Genomic DNA, 21,062 nt, shown 5'->3' on the forward strand with positions numbered 1-21,062 from the left:
AATATTAAAGAAAACATACATTAATTCATTAAATAATTTAAGTAAAAAACTATTTATGACTTTGAAGTTGTAAATAGTTTTAGATTTTAAAAAAAAATAAAAAAAATACTCCTGCAACTTTAAAGTCATTTTATAAAAAAAATTGAAGCTGTAAAGTATTTTATGACTTCAAGGAAAAAAATCCCTTGTAACTTTAAAATCGTGTTAAAAAAATTTGAAATCGTAAAGTTTTTTAGGACTTCAATAAAAAAATAAAAAAAAAACAGTAACATAGTTTATAGCTTTCAATTCACACGTCCTAGGTAACCTAGACTTATTATTTTCTGAATATTAATTTAAATTTTAGTCCACTTGGTAATTTTGAAAAAAAAAAAACCCCATTTCCGTCGTTTCGCCGCTAATGTCATTATGTCTGAACTTTGGGAGTGCAGGAAGCAACATCTAATTCATTTTCTGCATAATCCACCTACTGAGTGTTGTGCTCTGCCTCTTAGAGCTTTAATGGGGCCTGCCTATGGCCCGAGTCATTCCTTTGCAATGGGCTTATTCCCAAAATCCTTTTCAAAAACTTGTTTCATTTTATTTAGTAGGACGATACACAGTTTTTGTATGAAAAAGGTAAGTAGAGAAAATGTTATAAAACGTTAAATCGATCAAATGATTTGGAAGGAGATTAAGGGAGAGAAATACAAATTAACAGTTTTTATTCTAGTCCATCTTGACCTAAGACCACACCTAGTAGTCCTTTGCACTAACAAAAATTTCACTAACATATAAGATCGTTACAAACCAATTGGGTTGGTAAATTAAAGTTTAAGGCGACACATATAATGTGAATTGATAAGTTTATTATAGACCTTAATTGTCATTCATGTTCATGAAACTTGTAGCAATCAAGTGAGATTTTATGTAGACATGTTGTGGCTAATCATTACTTAGGAGCATGAAATTCTAGAGAGGTATATGCATAGACTCAACCATAGAGAGACATGTTTATGTTATGACCAAACTATTACCCCTATCAATGGCCAAGATAAATGAGCAACAACTAATGATGAGCCTATACTTCTACCAGTTATCAAACAAGGTATTGAGGGACTCAAAAAATTGAAAAGGAGGGAACCTAATGGAGAACCAAATCTAACCTAATGTAAATTCTCTCACACTGCCTTTAAGTTCACAGATAAGAAAAAAATAATAATAGAGGGAACCTTCAAATCAATACCAAACTTGTAAATTTTTCATTAAATCCTGTACAGTGACTACCAATTACCATATTCCTTAATCCTAATTATTTTGAATTGGAGGTATAAAACGAGATCTTAATCAGAAGCATAGAAAGTAGAAACAAGGGAGTAAAAGGCTTAATAGAGAAAAGGTCGGGCAACATCCACATCCACTACTACGGTAAAAGGATCAACAATTGATTCTGCATTAAGAATTGAAATTGAATTTATTACTTGTAAGTCAAACAAATAAAGCAAGGTAACAACTTATAAAGATCATTTACATGTATAAAATCAACTTATATTACTACTATTCGAGCATAATAAGATGATTTTAAAAATATCATTGCCATCAAAGTAAAACAAAATAAATTGATGACAAAAATTGTCATTGTCCGTGAGAAAAGACTAGGATATTAAAACCGGAGAAATTTTGTCATCAAAATCTCTCTTTCCTATGTCAACTCAATTAATTAATTAGAAGAGGGTTGTTAATGGTTAGTAGGTGTTAAAGAAAGGACAAAGTATAGTTAGTGGGCGTTCCAGTGTCAGCGCACACAGCAATAAGAGCATGCCACGTGGCAGGCAACCATCTTGGCGCCTCCTCCGCAGTTATAAAAGCAGAGTGGGACCTACCATAAACAAAACGAACTTTCGACATATATGAGATTCGAACCATCTGTGAAATTCGTGTCTTCTCGCATACGCTTCCCACTTTCTCCAATCTCTCTCATAGCGAACGCAAACACACACCAGTCGCAGTTACCGAGTTTCCCATGACAAAAAAATAAATAAGAAAAGAAAATTAAAAAAAGGAAAAGCTAAAGAGGAGAATGAAGCTTTCAATGCTTTTATTGACTCAAAGCATTCAAAGGTTCTCTTCCATCGTAGAAAACACTCTGCAATGGCGGTTACTGTTCCTGTCCCCAGCCATTCCTCAACTCTCTGCTTTTTCTCTTTCTCTATAATCATAAGGCAATTCCTTATTCTTTCTTTCTTTACCTGTTTCCTCAGCCGAATTCACCGATAAATCTATCTAGGATAATTATTGTGATTTTTATTACTGTATTTATTGAGGATTTGTGTGTGAATTTCAATTTTGTGACGGTATTTAACTTTTATTTTAATTGGTCTGGTTGATTAATTCCGATAACTTCGCGGTCTAATCTAACCTTATAAGGATTTTTTTTTTTATTATTTAAAACCGAATCGAATCGAACCTAAAATAGGAAACTGATCAAACTGAATTGATTATGAAATCAAAATCAGAAAATTCGGTGTGAATTAATTGAAATAAGAGTTAGGAGACTGTGGTGATTGTGGTTTTGAATCGAATTCAATGTGTGACAGTGTTGTTGCGGAGGCGGCATCATGGGGAGTAGGGCTAAGCAGGGGAGGAGATTGCAGAAGATGATGAAGTGCATGTGCCTGAGGGAGCCGTTGAAGAAAGGAGGAGAAGATGAAACGGTTCCTTCCTCGGATTCTCTTGCAATCACGGAGTTTTATTCTTCAACGGCGAGTGGGCGTTCTGGCCTCGACGGAGAAATTGAGAAGATGGGGTCGGGTTCTGGGAACATGGATGAAGCTGAATTGTCCTTGCGTGAGAGTGGCATCATGGATATCATGGACAATGAGGTTGGTTTCTTTCAAAATCCTTTGTGTTGTCCATTTTGATGATACACTGAATTGTTTAGTTTTTTATTAGTAGTTAATTAGACTAGACTTTAAATGTATGATTTGCTCTTGCTTGCTTACTCCAGAGACATCCAAGTCAGTTGATTTTTTGTTAGGTTATTCATATTTTATAAACTACTTTCAGGTTTTTCTGTGTTCACTTTTATTTGTGGATAGTTGAGAGCTCTGAGTGTCCATTCAACTGTTGGTTATTTAACGGAATGGTTCTTCTTATCTCATTTTATCATGTGTGTGCTATCAGGGAAAAATATTAGGTAGTCTCAGACCTTCAGGTACCAAAGGTCTCAGCCTAAGAATCATGTGTGACATATATGCAAGTTTTTCCGTTTAGGAGAAAGAATTAATAACACTCAATTGTGTGTCAAATGGAGATTACTTGGGACCAAGACCACCTAAGAATTTCTCGCTAACAGAACCGTGGTTACTTTCAGATCATGGCTGACGTGTGTAATTGTTTGATAATCTAATTATTGAACGTTTGGATTTGATATGATCTGCTACATGACTGAAATCTGCAGGAAGCTAGAGCTTTGTTAGGAAAAGATGAATATCAGGAAGGGAATATAGAAGCAGCTTTACGTATTTATGAGAGGATAAATATAAGTGCTGTGACTTCCAAGATGAAAATTTCCCTTGCCAAAAGCAGAGAACATCATAAGAAACATTCCCATTATTATGCTACGCCTCCGATGTCCATATACACGGTTGGATTACTGTTGGAAGCAATTTTCCTAAAAGCAAAATGTTTGCAGGTTCTGGGGAGGTTTAAAGGTACCCTCACTGCCTGTTTCTTAATAGATTTGCAGTTTGTTCTTTAACTTCAAGGAACCTGTGGCTTTTCATGCATATTTTCTTTTTGATCTGCAATTCTGCACGATGACATGACTTGTATCTGTCATCTGCCCTGTTTTCCATTAATTAGTTTCTGTTACATGCTGTTAATTTTAACTGCTATATTTCTTCGCATTAACTATGAGTTAATGTGCAAATTTAATCATTGTCATGCACCTGCTATGCAGAGTGTTCCTCTGGAATTTCTTCCCATAGCAGTGGGGCTTATAGTAGCTTTCCAGATTAACTTGACATATTTTTTCACCCTACATACCCCATTGGTCTGTCCCTTGAGTTGATAATTGTATTAAATAATCTTCCATTCATGTTTAAATGGAATGTTTGATTGGTCTTTGTAAAATACACAAAAAAATTGACTTCAAACAATTTTTCTACTTCTGCTTTTACTAGAAATAGAAAAAGCATCAATTTTTTGTATACCCTTGACTTGGGATTTTCTGCTTTGATTGTCACATGAGTATTTTTATACTTATGGTCAAACACCCCAGAATCTTGAATGTTAAAACTTAGGTTTTATGTAGGAAGATAAAAGAAGTTTGAATGTTGACCCAAGTTTTAAAATTTATTTTAAAGGGGACAGCTTTGGCCATTCTTCCCTTTAAGGGAAATTTTAAAATTAAGGATTTGCATAAGGAAGATAAAATGTTGTCTAACATATATTTTCAATCCTTCTTGCAGAATCTGCCCAAACTTGTAAAGTTATTCTGGACATAGTTGAGTCTTCTTTACCTGAAGGCTTGCCTCAAAACTTTGGTCACGAGGGTAAATTGCAGGAGACTTTGGGTAAGGTAGTTGAGCTACTTCCAGAATTGTGGAAACTTGCTGATTCTCCCCGTGATGTTATTTTGTCTTACCGTCGTGCACTCCTTCACCAATGGAATCTTGATGCAAAAACCATAGCAAAGATTCAGAAAGAATTTGTTGTTTTTCTTCTATATAGTGGAGGGGAAGCAATCCCTTCAAATCTTCGTTCCCATATGGACAGCTCGTTTGTACCCAGAAACAACTTAGAAGAGGCTATACTTCTTTTAATGATTTTGCTGAGAAAAATATCTTTAAATAAAATTGAATGGGATCCGTCAATTTTGGATCACCTTTCGTTTGCTCTATCTGTTTCAGGGGATTTGACAACTTTAGCCCATCAATGGGAAGAATTACTCCCTGGGACTATCAATCGAAGAGAAAGATACCATGCCTTATCTCTTTGTTATTATGGCGCAGGTAATGACTTGGTAGCACTGAATCTTCTTAGGAAATTGTTGAGTAGTAGAGAGGACCCAAAACATGTTCCTTCTTTGTTAATGGCTTCTAAGATTTGTAGTGAGAACCCTGATCTTGCAAAAGATGGGGCAAGCTTAGCTCGCAAAGTGCTTGAGAACTTGGATGGAAGATGTGATCGGTTGGAAAGTCTTTCCAGTTGCTTACTTGGTGTTTCACTTTCAGCACACTCAAAAATTGATATTTCTAATTCTGAGAGGGTTGAGAAACAATCTGAGGCACTTCATTCTCTGGAAACTGCAAGCAAAGTGACCAAAATGAGTAACCCCCTTGTAATATACTACTTGAGCTTAGAATGTGCAGAGCAAAGGAAGTTGGATGCTGCACTTCATTATGCAAAATGCTTTCTAAACTTAGAAGTTGGGTCTAATATTAAAGGATGGTTATTGTTAGCCCGGATATTATCAGCTCAAAAACAGTTTTTGGACGCTGAATCTATTGTCAATGAAGCTTTGAATCAGACTGGAATATGGGATCAAGGAGAGTTACTGCGAACAAAAGCTAAACTACAAATAGCACAGGGCCAGTTGAAGAGTGCCATTGAAACATATACTCAGCTTCTTGCTATTCTCCTAGTTCAGAGAAAAACTTTTGGTTCAAAGAAGAAGCTGTATAAGGTTTGTTGGTTTTAATGCTGATTGATTTATAATACAGAGGAGACATTGCTTGTTTTTCTGCTTACCTCTTTTTTCTCATACATTTTGTAACAGGACTACATAGATCATGCTAGGAGCATGGAAGTTGAAATATGGCATGATCTTGCTTTTGTGTACATAAGTCTGTCACGGTGGCATGATGCAGAGGTGTGTCTTTCGAAATCTAAGGCCATCAAACTATACTCTGCTTCTAGATGTCATGCAATAGGTAATTAATATGTTTTATCTTTGAGTTTTATGATTTTTGGAAAGGACATCAATGGAAACAACTTGCAGATATTGTCTAATTCTTAATAGTATCCTTTATTTAGAGCAAGCTATGTAACAAGTTAGATGCTGTGAGGTGTCAAGAGATCACAGAGCTTGGGTGTGAAGCAAAGCATGCCTTATTAAACAAATGCGTAGGTCTACCATACTCCAAATTTTCAGACTATGATGACAAAACAAACTAGACTATGCTTAATTCACAACTAAAACATAATTCAAAATTTATTAATAGCCCTTCGGCAAAAGTTGCAGATGTGCACCCAGTGGCATCTTTAAAACACACTTGCTCAGTGGTGCTTTAACTAGTAAGTAATAAAGCATGAAGTTATTCTGGTTGAATTGTTAATGGATAATATTTGGCAACGGTTGGTGTTATTGGATATTTGAGAGTACTGTTTGATTAGTTTATGTTCCGGCCTATCTGTATTCTCATTCACTTCCAGCCTGAATCAGGGGGATCCTTAATAAAATAGTTTCGATAGGATTTTTTTTTTGTCATGTTTTCACTATTGAATTTCATGAAGATGGAAGACTTTTTAGTTTTTACACTGATAAACCTTTCATGCTTGTAATCATTAATCGGATGAGTGAGTGTACTGATGCGTGAGAACAGAGTTTAGTAGGTCATTTAAAGAAGGCTTTGGAGCCCTTTTTACGTATCTTGCCGAAAACTTTTTAGTGGGCTTTGGTTGCGTTGCTTATACTGTTATCTGCTTCATTTTACCATTAAGCAGTAAATTTAATTTTAGTTACTTTCACATTTGCATATAATGGGTTTTTTTTTTTTTTTTTCATTTCACAGGTACAATGCACGAAGCAAAGGGCCTTTACAAAGAGGCTTTAAAAGCTTTTCGTGATGCTTTGAACATTGATCCTGGACATGTCCCTAGCTTGATCTCTGCTGCGGTTGTTCTTAGATGGTGCAGTAATCGATCAAATCCTGCTATCAGAAGCTTTCTGATGGATGCACTACGGCATGACAGATTTAATGCTTCTGCTTGGTATAATCTTGGTATTTTTCACAAGGATGAGGGTACAATTCTAGAAGCTGCAGAATGTTTTGAGACAGCAAACTCTCTTGAAGAATCCGCTCCGGTTGAACCCTTCAGATGACTGACTCTGCAAGCATTTTTGTTATTCAATCTGACGCTTTTGATGATGATGATATATATATATATATATATATATATATATATTCATGTATCAACAACACTTTCCCTAACACTCTTTGTGACATACATCTCCTGTTAGTTAAAAGTCCGGTGAGTTTCATTTTCTATTTGGTGGGTCTTGTTCACAAATTAGTAGGATCCACCTAAATTTTAAGCAATAGAAGAATGTGTTAAAAAAGAGTGTTAGTGAATGTGTTACTGACACTCATTGTTCATGTATAATTTCCATGTGTACCTGACGACGGTATAAGGTCAATAAGAAAAGCATGCTTCATGATTTGGTTTTTCTTGTTTGTAACTGTGAGCTGCTGCTTTTTTTGTCCTCCTCTCTTAGTTCTCGCTAAAGGTTGAACAATTAGCACTGTCTTAAAAAATATTTTAAATAAAATTAGCATTAAATACAATGGAATGCATCCAATTAAATTAAAATAAAATGTAAAAATATGTGTTTTACTATTCATTTTCCACTTTATTTCTATACAAATAAACACATCCTAAAGGTAATATGTACCCAAACAACCCATCAAAACTGTACAAGAACAGGGGATGACGTGTTCCTGATGGATTAGACTCCACTTTTGAAAGAAAAATATTGTAAAAAAGTGTTCACGATCCAATTCAACATATTTGTTAAAATATAAGAGTGAGTTGAAATTTTACATGAAAAAGTTGAACAATATATGAATAAAGATCCAGAAATTTGAATCATAAGATTTTAAATTAAAATATAATCTTAAATTTATTTTTGTTTATTTCCTCGGCTATACAACAATTTCTATTATTGTTAATATTCTGTGTCATACACAGTCCAGTACCAGTTTCAACCGAAGTATGTAATAAGGGCACGATAAAATAAAAAACTTACAAGGGAAGTTTAGAATTGGAATTTAACCTATTAGTTTGCACTAACAGTGTATACATTTATAATATTAAACTATTAGTTTGCGCTAACAGTGTCGAGGGGGAACATAAAAAATGATCCGGTAGACCATAAAACCAAAAGGATAGCAGATAGGGAAAAAGAATCTTATTCACAAACGAGCTTATCAAAACGTTACAAAATTGTTTAGCCTTTCCTGGTAAGGGGCGTACATCAAACTGAACAATTAGGACATAATCATCAATTTTCGAATCATACATCTTAAACGGACAGAGCTTTAAGTTTAAGCACATATTTGTGGAGTAAAAGAGAAGTAGTAGGACAAATTGTAGAGAAAGAATGTAATTGTTACGAAATCAGAGAACAAAAGTTTTCAGCTTCACTACTGTCATCTACACTATTTGTATTCTCACTTCCCGTGTCAACTTTTTAACAATGGATTTAGCATATCACTATAGCCTGTATGTTTCTAGATCATGAAAACTATCAACCAACTGAACAATATAGCTCTACAGATCCACCACAATTCTAGCCAATTATTTATCATGGATGGCTAAGTGGGAAGTGAAGGAGTAATTCTGGTATTCATATGCAGTGCCCATGCAAGTATACAAAGTTAAAGAATGGCCAAACTCCAAAAGTCATGGTTGTATGAAGGAGTAATTCTGGTATTCATATGTAGCGTGTCATCCAGTAGAAAACACTGCCAGAAGGTAATCATATCAGCACCGGGGGTGAAAAAACTGAAAGTTTGAAATAACAGTAAAAACAGAGACAAAAAAGGCACCATTAGTCTATGCATACGATTTTAGTTCCAAATAATATTATGACCACATACTGAAGATATGAAATGTCAGATAAGAATAGAAAGCAAGATTCTTGACATTCCTGAGAACAATATATATTACCTTTTACCAATATACGTTTCTTCATAATGCAAAGCCTTATGAAAAATATTGTTTTATTGTTATTGTTCTTATTATTATTTGGTAAGACTCTTATTGCATATATATAGACACTTTGAGCCACTGCCTTTTTATGTTCTATTTTTGCCTTGCACCCACTGGTTTATGTGCCTTCTATCTAAGATAGAGTTTCTTTTTTTAAGAAGAAGCAAATAAAAGTATTATTAATGGTGGCTGTGTGGAAGAACAAGATGTGCCCATCACAATCCCAAAAAGATACAATTGTCTACTTCCAGCAGCATTAGATTTTGAGTTTCTGATCAATTAAATTTAATAACTTCGGCAGATTGTGTAAATTTAGCTCAAGTTGTGTAACAGTGAAAAGAAGTTATTGAAGAAGCAATATATGCAGTTGTGCACATTAAGTCTATTACTTATGCAAATCACTGACAATAGCAAGTCAGATTAGTCAAGAGAATGACTTTAAAGGAGAAAATGATAACCAAAAGACTGAATGAGTAATTGAAGGTTTAAGCCAAGGACTCGGTAAATCTGAGAGTCGTGACAGTTGAGCAATTTTAACTAACTTATTCTCAAGTCTACCCTGCTCAAAATCATATAATAGGGGACATTCAAGCCAAATAAAGGAGAACAACTATAAAGAACATTGTAGAATGTACCTTATTATTTACAAATAATGTGACAACAATTCAGCTGTTGTATATCTCAACCTGCAGCTTTGTCCCAAGTGAACATCACCAAAAACATACCTGCATTATAGTTATGATACAGCTGACATATTAAAAGAATTAAAAAGAAAAAAAAAAGTAAAAGGATAAAGATGTTTCCAACTTACGAAGTTTTGTTATGCAAAAATGTTGGGATTTATGATTAATTCTGCAATTCTGCTAACTTAACCAGTAGCCATCTTGTGAACATGAAATTATCATTATTTCTGAATTTGGTTCATTCTTCCTCAATTGGAAATGTGTGCTGAGATTTCAAAAATCATATTCCTCCCAAAATAATAAATCAAAATCTTAAATATAGGAGACAGAAAATAACCTATATTCACAGTACTCAGGCCATGCACAGCGAGCTTTCCCATAATCCCAATAACAGTCCTCATCTCTTAAAGGACCACGCTTAGCTGTAATGGAATAAAGTCATAAAAGTAATTGGAGATTCTCAGCTGAACTATTTAAAATTGTTTATAAATGTGCTAAGTACCTTTTTTTACAAACTTCGAATTTGCATCAGGATGGATATCATGCCACATCTCAAGCCATAATTCCCTCATTAGCACTGGTGATCTAACGATGTTCCTGTGATTTGCTACAAGAATATTGTGTCAGTTTATTTGTATGTATCCTTGTAGCCTTGCAGATATTGAGACCATACTTCTTGCTCATCCATAAAAAGTAGCAGACACTAATCAATAAATCAAATTTATATTTTAGAGAAAACCCTCAATTTGGTCTTTCATAATTATGTATTACCACATTACTCCTTCAAAAATGTTGGTTGCTGAATTAGTCCCCTAAAGATTCTTTCTGCAACCACTGTAATCCTCCAAAGATTTTGCCACCAACTTAATCCCTTAAAGATTTAATTTATCATCAAATCAGTTCCTCAAAGATTATTTTTATCACCATTTTGTTCCTCCATAAGAACCAATATGGTGACATTTTAGATCTCCCTCAAAGATATAATTTCCCATCAAATTAAACTCAATGGTTTTTTTCACCGCTTTAATCCTTTATAAAGGATCAATATAGTGATACTTTAGATCTTTGAGAAACTAATTTGGTGACTAAATGTTTAAAGAGCTAATATGGTGACAATTTAAATTTCTGAGGACTAATTTGATGACTAAATTTTTGAAGGACTGATGAAGTAACACGTACAAGTTTGCAGGATCAAACTAAGGGTTTTCTTTATAGTTTATAATGAAATTAATAAATAATTGCACGTGCAGGTAAATAACCCTTTGCTGGGTTAATAAATACATTTAACCAAAACTTTTCCCTGGGTTTTCTTTTGCTAAGTGAATGAATTCTTTAAGTGTTAATTTTGTGACCTTTTACTTTTAAATCCAGTCAGAAAATTGACAAGATACTTATCTACACTGAATTAACATAGCCTACGTGGGCATGAGTCATGACATTCATAATTTAGTTGCTGTTATTTTAGTCATAAATAAAACCATCAATTAGTCCATGACAACTCCCAGGACAAGCCATGCACCTTTATCAAGCTCCCAAACTGCTGTCCTCTTTCCAGGAAGACTTTCAGAATCTTCATAATAGGTTATGTACTTCACCCTTGGTGATCTTGTCATGTTTGGAACAATATCTTCTTCATGGGGATGTTTCACATTCAATTTAATCTGTACATCTGAACCATCATGCTCTGACTGAAAAGTCCGAACAAAGATAAATATAAAGATTGTGATACAAATATTAGTACGCACGCAAAAAAGTTAAATTTGAATCTGATGTGACACACATACAATGACAAACCATAGAAAAGTGGATAGGGGGGAATAAAAAATATAAAAAAACACAACCATGGTCTCCTTGGAGTAAAACAAATTGCATGTTCTCCTTATCAATATCATTCATTTTCAGCAAAGAATTGTGTGGTTATGACTTACAACTCATGGTCACACCTATCTGTCTAAATAAAGACATGCAGCAATAATTCAATATTGTACATACCAGCAAACTAATAATTTAATTTAATAGCACACGTTTGCAAATGTATTTAAACATTACTGAAAAAAAACATAATCACACTTAATGTCTTAATCAAACACTACTCACACACCATCTTTAGAGCGAAATACCTGTGGAGCTTTTGTTATGTTCACTTTTGGTCCAAGCCAGTTTTTGCACCAGGAAAGGGAGAGATATGGCACCTGTAAATAATTGATTTTATTGTAATCCAATTGTTGAATGTAGATGTAATGCTCACACATCCCAATTCCAAAAACAGTGGAAGTACAAAATTAGGAAAAATGGTCGATAAATACATTATGCATTCCAATATAATCACAACCACAGTAAAGGAAACACAAACTAAGTTTACCGTCTCATCGCCACTTATTGCTCCAGGGTTCCCTTCAACCTGATTCCCTGACCTGACAGTTGAGACTAAAACACTTTAACATGTTTAAGTTTAAATTGAATATTCAGAAATATGTACAAATAAGAACTGTAATAGCAATAACTATTTCCCTATTGTACACATTGCTTTATCAAAAGATAATATTAGTTTGCAAAATTAATGGCAAAATTTTTAACCAACAAACCATCCCCCCCTCCCCAATTGATTCCATTTACAACTACAGAAACCAACACTCCTGAAAGGGTGAAAGATTTGACAGTTACCTTGAGATTAGAGATCCTTCAAACTCATAAACGACATCTGTAATGATCCAATTATCAGGGTAAGGCTTGCCGCTAGGAGCATAGTAGTAACCAACCTATTTTTTAAAGTCAAGATGCCGGAATTATCATTCACAATAACACTATATCTGATCAACGGATTCCCCAAAGATTTACTGTATAAATAAAGAATTTCAGGATACAGGTAAACGTTGACAATTGGGAAAAAAAATATTAATATACAAAGATTTTGCTAATTGACATAATTTATAGTTAAATAAAACATAATTTTAGCTGTGAGTATACCATTGTTACCCTTATACCACTAGAAAGTATTCAGTATCCAAACAATAAGCACAAAGAAGCAAAGACCAGAATATAGCACAGATAAAAAGTCAGCCTAGAATGTGAAAGACCAGAATTCAGAGCATTGAATGTTTTGAATTTTCAATAGAACTCAAAATATTAAAGGAATGGAGAGATCAGATTAATCCTTTTTTATTAATTTATTCCCACACTATGAAATGCTTCTTTGTTGTATATTCCTCCTACATGTGGCCTCCTCTTCTGAACACAGCTAAACCAAAATGAGGGAAAGAAATAATGTAAATGGTAGAAAATAAACATGATGAGGCATATAAAATGATCAAATCACAAAATCTACTGGTACTTGTGATGTGACTTCAGCAAATGTAGATATTTCATAGAACTAAATGATCGGAGAACTTTACAGCTTTCAGAACCAAATAAAGCACACTATTTGTATGCAGGTGCATCATACATATTGGGCCAATATTTGTTACTTTTTTCAAAATAAAATAAAATAGCAATGTCAAATATGATAAACTAAAACACAAGAGCGATAGAGTTCACAACTCAAAACAAACTACAGCAATATATAAAGAGAGTTTAATTTTATGTATTGTCAGTGTAAATTTACTCTATCAACAAATCACAAAACATGTTAGGTATGAGTTTTAAGGTAATTATTGTAAAAGTCAACAAACTTATCATACATGACAATTTGTGATTGAATGAAAGTGTAAATACTCTTTAGACGGTCAGTGCATTTAAATTAAATTCATATAAATAAAATAGCATAAATATGTTTTTAGTCCCTAAAACTTAAAATTGATATTTAGTTCCTGTAATTTAAAAAAAAAAAAAATTAGTCCCTCTTTCCATACGTCTTTAAAGACTTTGCTTATATAGCTAATGGATTACAAGTTGCTTACATTACATGGCAACCCACTTTAATTTCATGTTCTTATTATCAAACGTCCTACCACATGCGTGTTTTCCTTTCAACGTTTTCATTCTGACAATGTTTGGGCACAAGCGCATTTGGACAGAGGGACTAAAACAAATATTTTTTCAAATTATAGGGACTAAAAAGATCAATTTTTAATTCAGAGGATGAAAACAAACAAACCCCAAAATTGAGGAACTAAAAACATATTTAAGCCAAATGAAATTCTTTGAATGAACCCTTTACAAGCAATCCGTAAAAACCCTTTACCCTTTACGTGCGTGTGTGTGTGTGTAAACCAACCTTCATTTGAATAAAATTCTTTTGTATTTGCAATTAAGCCAGACACTAGAAATAACAGCCATTTTGTAGAGAGAAATAATACCTTTGTTTTTGAATCAGTCCCATAGATGCAGAATACATTTTTTATTGGCGGCCGATCCCAAGGTGTAAGGGGATTAAGAACAGGATCGCCAAGATATGATCTGAAATATTAAAGCATTCAAGCATATGCCTGTTCAATAGTAGAAGTGTAGAACGACAAGTAACAATATAAACATGCTTAGTAGTAAGTAAAAGAATATACAAAAAAAAAGTAAATAAAAATAGAAATGAAAACTCACTAATAGCAACAAAACATAGTCAAAACCAAGAGTTCAGGACAGCTAGTGCAATAGATATTAGAGAAGATATGTTTTTATTCATAATCATAATTCCTTGTAAATGAAAGCACCCTATTTACAGTTCCTTATTAAAGCTCAAAAGTGTAACAATATCCATAAATAAGTTTAAAATTTTCTTTGGGGAAGAAGGGCTTAAGTTTCATATTCAAAACAATCCTCTACAGTAAGAACATATTTTCAGTCAGATGATTCCCTTTTGGATGGCCATTCTTAGAAGCACCCCTAAAAAAAATGAAGCTTCAGAAGTCTCAATTTTTGGCTTTTCATATAAAATGATCAAAATATTCTAGCAAAATATATTTTAATGATTAATGAGATAACACTAACTTCTCTAACAGGTACAAGAGCCTCTTGCTGTCTGGGTCATAATCTTCAATTGCTTTGAAAAAGGTGCCATCTGATATTTCCCGAGCTGAGAAAGATAATTGAGTAGGTAGTCCACACTCCATGCTGGACAAGTTGGCCTCGGGTATTTCTGAGAATGAAGGATATGCATCAAATGCTGCAAACAGACATTACAATTAGGCAGTTGGGGGACCAAAAGCACCATAACTTGATTGCCCACTGGCAAAGTAAAAGATTCATCAATCTTACCACGAGTTGAGGGAATTTCAATGTTGATTATTTTTGTTGGCCACCCAGATAAGTTTGTCTTAAACTCCTGCTCATCACAGTGATATGTTTGTGGACCCACGTGACTTCCCCCAGAAAAATGCTTCCAATATTTATTATCTGTTCTACAGTACTTGGAAAAAGGCATCATCCATAATGATGAACCAAAGGAGTTGAACATCATCCGAGCTGTTCCCTGATACCTTAAAAAAATTATGATAAGCATGCATTAAGACAAGAATAAAACTGCATATGAAATAGTAAACATGGTAAATCCATCTATTAATCGATAGCAGTTAGATGTTTATCAAGGAGTTGATAAACATCTAGATTCAGACAGTGATAGAACATGGTGTAACTTCAATCACTTCCTGACAATTATGATGCACATCTAAGAAATCAAGTTGCTAATTTCTATGGAATATCCCGCCAGCTGTTAGGAAAAAGACCTAAAATAAAAAAGGAAGGAAGAACTGAATATATTTCTGTCTATTTGAAGTACTAGTTCCGATTCCCTTTTATAGGCTAAATAATCAAAGGAAAGAAGGAAAATAATCAAAGATACAATATATTTATCATCCTAATAATATCAAAGAAATTTACTACACTTCCCCTCAAGTTGGTAAATGGATATCAATCATTCCAAATTTCCCAGTAAGTTTCTGAAATTTCATTGTAAGGAGTCCCTTGGTGAATACATCTGCCAATTGGAGCCTCATTGCCCCAAAAGGATGTAGGCTATGGCTATAAGATCATTTCTCCAACTTCTCTTTGATGACATGTTTGTCAATCTCTATATGCTTGGTTCTATCATGCTGTACAGGGTTGTGGGCAATACTAATAGCTGAATTATTATCACAAAACAGCCTCATAGGGTCTTCATACTTTATCTTGAGGTCATCAAGAATGATCTTCATCCATTACAGCTCATGATACCACGTGCCATAGCTCAAAACTCTGCTTCTACACTAGACCGAGCAACTAAATTTTGTTTTTAACCCGGCATAGTTTGCATCTATATACACTTCCGTGAATATTGCACCTTCTCTTCTGAATAAGAGTCTTCTTCCTGTACTTGCCTTCAAATATTGGAGGATTCTATCTACTAGCTGCAAGTGTCTATCCTAATAATATAAAAAGTATGAAATATTTATCTATCCTAATAATATCAAAGATATTTACTACAAAGACATTTACTACAAAAAATATTCTTTAATATGCATGCATGAAAGCCAATTGTTGAAGGTTTCATGTTATCTAAAAGATTTTCTATTAGCAATTTGGTGTTAAAAGAGTTTTGAATTTGAGACAAGCAAGAAAGGACTTGGAAGCATATGGGATTCCAGCAAAAGAAGTAACTCAACAGTTCAGAATTACTTAATTGAAGAAATTTTAGGTAAATTTTTACATGCTTGGCTTCACGTTGAAAATTTGATTTTGGGTATAAATTGATTATGAGTTGAAACCATTTTTGGTAGCTTTTGTGTCGGATAAATTTTTTTACAGAGTTTTGTTGCTAACTTGCTTTTATAATAAAAACATTCAAACATAAATTATATCACTTTCAAATCTATCCCATGTCATGTTGCCATTATGTGGATGAATATTTAGAAGCATGACAATAGGTAAAACATATGAAAATTAACGAATTTATATGTTGCAATCAGATAATAGAGTAAAGAAAAGACCACTAAAAAATGAATAATGATGGACAAGGAAATTCTATAATGTTGTTAGATTATAAGCAGATGAAATGTGCAAGCAGTGCAAGCAATGGCAGGATGCCAAAGTTAAAGATATGTGATATTGCAAAGCTCCCAAGTGGGTGCTATAACAGTTAAGACAAAAGCATAATGAGAGATATTGTATGCATCCTATTAAAGTAAAAAAATAAAATAAAATCTGTAAGTGGGTGCTATAACCATTAAGATTTAAGAGATCAGGTAATTATGGAGTAACATCTTCTTGATTTAGATTTCTGGTCTTTCTAGACCTTCTTTCTCTCTTCCAAATTTACATTCCTACTTAGCACCAGCTATTACAACTGCATGTTGGACAAATGAAGCACAAAACATAGAGCAGAAACAGCATTATACTAGAAAATCCATCCAAAAAACCACTCCGTGTGAATGTATTTATTGCTAGTGTTGTTTTAGTCAACTACTCATATAAATCAAATTACTTACTCTTCTGTATTTATAAATATACATAGACCATTCCAAAGCAAGCTTATGCCAATCAATATAATATAAACAACTTTAACTATACAATTTACCCTTTGCTAGTTACATTATAGTTTAGACTCTGCCCAAGAAGAAGGTATCAGAAATATTGAAAGCCAAAAAAGGGGCTATGGAAATTTGGCAATACCGGAATGAATAACAGACATATAATATTGGACAAGCATTAGCCTAGATAAATTAACAAACAAAAAAGCAAGTGCAAAAGAAAAGAGAAGTTGTAAAAATTAAAAGGTAACCTCGGATATAGGAAGACCAAATGTGAATCCAGAAAGTGTTGCTTCAATGGTTTCCATTGCACCAAGAAGGGGAGCTCCTGAGACAACCAATCAAAGAAGGAAAATCAGAATATCAATTCATTCATATCAGTAATATCCCCAAAGGGGTAACAAATGTACGTAAGTCAATCATACCAACAGCAAAATAGGCACGAATATGTTGATCCAACCACTGGATATAATGTTTTGGTGCAATCTCTAGCTTCAACCACTCCAAGAAATAACGGAAAACATGATTACCCAATGAATGGGCAAAAACTAAAGAGGGGCCACCACGAAGTTTGTAAGCAGTTTCAAATGTTATTCTGCAAAGAGAAATACAATTTTATGTAAATATCGTCAAGGTAACTAGCAAAACAATTTTATCTAATCACCTGACTTTTTGAGAAGAATAAATAAATAACTCGCATTTTTTTAAAAGGTGCATTCGCAATTAGGTGTACAGATACTATTAGAATTCAACCCTTTTGTAGCTAACCAATATTTATCAAAATATCATACTAGAGCATTTAAATTTGTATGTGTAAACCTGCCAATTTTCTGTGTATATATGGATTATTAGAATGACCAGGTGCCAAGGTTTGACATACATAGAAGCAAACATACAATTAAAATTTTACAGACAATGCAGCAAGAATATCACTATCATAGTATCATGTACACATTTACGAAAACTTTTGAGCACTGAAAAGTTAATTAGATAATAGAAACAAATTGACCCATAAACAAAACATACAAATCAGACAAATGAAAACAATGTTGTATATAGCAAGCACTTTATCCAAATCACTGCAGGGAACAACAGCCTTGCTTACAGCAAGTCTGATGCAAAGATCTAGAGACGTACTTTAGCTTATGAAAGTAAAGGTCCCGCTCTTCAAGCTTGGAGGGCGACAATCTCCAATCATATGGAACAGCAATTATTGCATTAGCTTCTATGCCAAATTCAATACACCACTTAATCCATTCTTTCCAAACCGATGAAAGAGGTCCTGCCATTAAACATGTACATGATACATTAGCAAACCATAAAGTACAAAAAGCTACAACATATACAGGACAAAATCATATTTGACAAATTGACATAGCATAAAGAAACACACCTGTTATATAACCCGGATCAAGTTCTGTAATACCAGAAAGACCACTATCAGGACGGGACTTGCAATCAGGATGATCTGTCTGATTGTAAGGATCCAACACCATACACTTAAGCCAGCAATTGACAGCAGAAAGAAGCTGCAAAACATATTAATTCTCAGTTTCTCACATACTACACTCTTAACTCTTTAAATCGTAGCTCGTTAGAGCTAATTTCATACACAGTAAAACAAACACAGGAGAAAACGCTGCTAAGCGAGTAGTTATACATGGACACTTCAATATTGCAAACACCTCATTGACACACATTTTTTCTCTCCATCTCTCTCTTTTTGTCACATCATACTACGTATCATACTCCTCACTCTTCTAGCTCTTTCTATTTTTAGCTGTACACTTGTATCTCCGTGCTAAAACTACGTTCCAAGCAGAGCAAATGCAGAAACTATTTATACGTCGATATTCTTTCAGACGCATTCTTCTAGAATCTACATAATCTACGTCTTCGTCAGCATAAACACACGTATAGAATGGATACAAATTGATACAACAGACACAATTAAGAGTCAATAACATCGATCACCAAGAAAGAAAAATCTCTCGTGATTTTTCTTCTTTTTTTTTTCCTTTCAGAGACAGCAAGATTTGATACTCATGCAGTAGAATCCAAAACGACGTAAAAAAACGAAGCAAGAGTGAGAGAGAAACGGCAACGTACTTTGGTTGTGTCGAGCCAGACCAAATCGAGAGGGTTGAAATCGAGCGGAGAGTAAGGACAGTCGAGAATGGACCATGCTCGGAGCTGAGTGGATGCGAAGCCAGGGATTATAATGCCGGAGAGCTTCGAGTAGTCGAGCTCGGCGCCGTCTTCGTCGGAAGCTCCGGCTTCGGCGAGCACGGCGAGGAGGAGGAGCCAGCAGAGTAACGGTTTTTTCGCCATTGTGAAGGAGAGGGATGGAGGGAAGAATGAAAAAAACGTGACTCTGACCAATCGGTAGTTAGGAAGTGTTGCGAATAAATGAAAATGAAAATTCCAATCGGAAATGGTTTTTGACCTTTTTTTCGGAGTTGAATTGAATTGTATTCCAATCGGAAATGGGCCCTTGTCTGCTTCCACTTTACGGGCCTCTTCGGACTTTTACCCTTTTTCCCCAAAGGTGTTTAAAAGATTACAAAAAGAGTAAATTATCATTGGTAATTTTGTTAAGATGTTATTGATACAAATTAATCTTGTAATAATTAAATTTTATGGAAGATTGTGAATTGATTATTTTCTTCTCAATACAATCTTGTGAATTTATTACATATTCAAAATCAAAATCAGTATTCAAATCTTATTCCCATTGGTATAATTAGTCAATTAGTCCAAAATTAGAATAAAAGTCTTAAATGACGATATCAAGATATATTTAGAGAGCAAAATAACATTAAGTGATTAAATTTAGAAATTTAGCCGAAACAATTAAAAATTTCATAAACTTATTTGAAATTACATATGTTTCGGTTATGAAAACAGTAATTTATTCTTCAGAAAATTGGTACATATTTGATATACATGAAAAAGTATAAAAATTGAATCCGGTATTCGGACCAATTATAGTAGAGGTTATTATTTGTAAAGAGTATAAATATTAGATATAATAATATTATTTTGTTATTGTTCTAGAAAGGGAAAAACGAAAGCAGTGGTGAAAGACGGGGAAAGATGGAAGACACGGGGCAACTTATTGGGAGTTTATGCATAAAGGGTTGTGTATTGGAGGTGGAGGCTTCGGAAAGGTGGATTGCAGTTAAGGACCACTTACCAGTTACCACTCAACTCATCTGTGCTTGAGTTAGATTTTCTTCCTCTGCCCCATAACAGTAATTCTCACTTCCACTTCCTTACTACTTTCAGCTTTTGATTGTACAAACACTTCTCTTAAAAGTATCTTGACTTTATTTATTTTTTAATGTTTTAATGTTTTATTTATTTTTATCTTTTATGTTTTAAAATTCTAATTTAATTATTTATATTTTTATAAATAAGTCATAATTATTCTTTTGATATTTTTATTTTGGGATATAGTTTTAAATTATTTTTTAACTAATTCAAGATATGAAAACTATTTCATTATTATTACTTCCACAAAACTATGAAACTCAACTAATATATGTATCCAAAAGGGGTCAAACAAGGGGAAAATTGTTCGAAAAATGAAACTCATAAACAACTGGGAAAAAAATGTTTGAGTATGTTTATCTTCAGCTCGTGAATTTAGTGGATACAAAACTATATGATAACGCTTAGATTTTTTTATTCAAGAGTTTGATCTTTGTATGATTTATCATTCATGGATCTTGATAAATATATTTTCATCCAACAGAACCTTAGGAAGGCATAACCTTAAAATTAAGGGTGAGGTTCTAACGAAGAAATACTTACGGGAATACTTAGGCACCCAAAGACGAAAAAGGATGTAATAAGCAACAAAATACTTTGGAAAGTTGAAAATAAGCATAGATTCAAGGATTTTCTCAACTTTTTTGTTACTCATTGGATTTACTCTTCACTTGATTTTCACTACACGGGTATTTGT

General features: G+C 33.7%; 2 protein-coding genes across 9 annotated transcripts; one reads left to right on the forward strand and one right to left on the reverse strand.

Moving 5' to 3' along the window:
* Positions 1–1,907: 1,907 nt before the first annotated feature.
* Positions 1,908–7,425, forward strand: LOC100784353 (protein NPGR2). 3 transcript variants are annotated; one of them, XM_041014097.1, is made up of 6 exons: positions 1,908–2,201; positions 2,577–2,861; positions 3,440–3,692; positions 4,452–5,668; positions 5,762–5,915; positions 6,019–6,769. In XM_041014097.1, exons 2-6 carry the CDS (start codon positions 2,598–2,600, stop codon positions 6,030–6,032), a joined length of 1,902 nt encoding a protein of 633 aa, XP_040870031.1. In that variant the 5' UTR covers positions 1,908–2,201; positions 2,577–2,597; the 3' UTR covers positions 6,033–6,769. The 3 variants fall into 3 exon arrangements, with proteins under 3 accessions (XP_040870031.1, XP_003520607.1, XP_006576951.1); XM_003520559.5 differs by lacking the exon at positions 6,019–6,769 and adding an exon at positions 6,777–7,425 and having other exon boundaries at positions 1,909–2,201; XM_006576888.4 differs by lacking the exon at positions 6,019–6,769 and adding an exon at positions 6,777–7,425 and having other exon boundaries at positions 1,909–2,201; positions 5,762–5,854.
* Positions 7,426–8,412: 987 nt separating this feature from the next.
* Positions 8,413–19,512, reverse strand: LOC100783649 (phospholipid--sterol O-acyltransferase). Of its 6 annotated transcripts, XR_005890777.1 has the most exons (17): positions 19,202–19,512; positions 18,486–18,621; positions 18,230–18,374; positions 17,518–17,687; positions 17,344–17,420; positions 14,847–15,060; positions 14,580–14,754; positions 13,955–14,054; positions 12,324–12,418; positions 12,022–12,073; positions 11,780–11,851; positions 11,179–11,347; positions 10,162–10,266; positions 9,997–10,081; positions 9,788–9,902; positions 9,612–9,701; positions 8,413–8,769 (listed from the first exon to the last, which is right to left on the reverse strand). XR_005890777.1 is itself a non-coding variant. In XM_003521255.5 (16 exons), the coding sequence occupies exons 1-15, from the start codon at positions 19,421–19,423 to the stop codon at positions 9,620–9,622; spliced, it is 1,899 nt and encodes a 632-aa protein (XP_003521303.1). In that variant the 5' UTR covers positions 19,424–19,512; the 3' UTR covers positions 8,413–8,729; positions 9,612–9,619. The 6 variants fall into 6 exon arrangements, 2 of the variants coding, with proteins under 2 accessions (XP_003521303.1, XP_006576952.1); XR_001387549.3 differs by having other exon boundaries at positions 8,413–8,729; positions 9,788–10,081; XR_001387548.3 differs by having other exon boundaries at positions 9,788–10,081.
* Between the last annotated feature and the right edge of the window lie 1,550 nt (positions 19,513–21,062).

The sequence above is a fragment of the Glycine max genome, chromosome 3 (genome assembly GCF_000004515.6).
Source record: "Glycine max cultivar Williams 82 chromosome 3, Glycine_max_v4.0, whole genome shotgun sequence".
NCBI classification, from domain to species: Eukaryota; Viridiplantae; Streptophyta; class Magnoliopsida; order Fabales; family Fabaceae; genus Glycine; species Glycine max.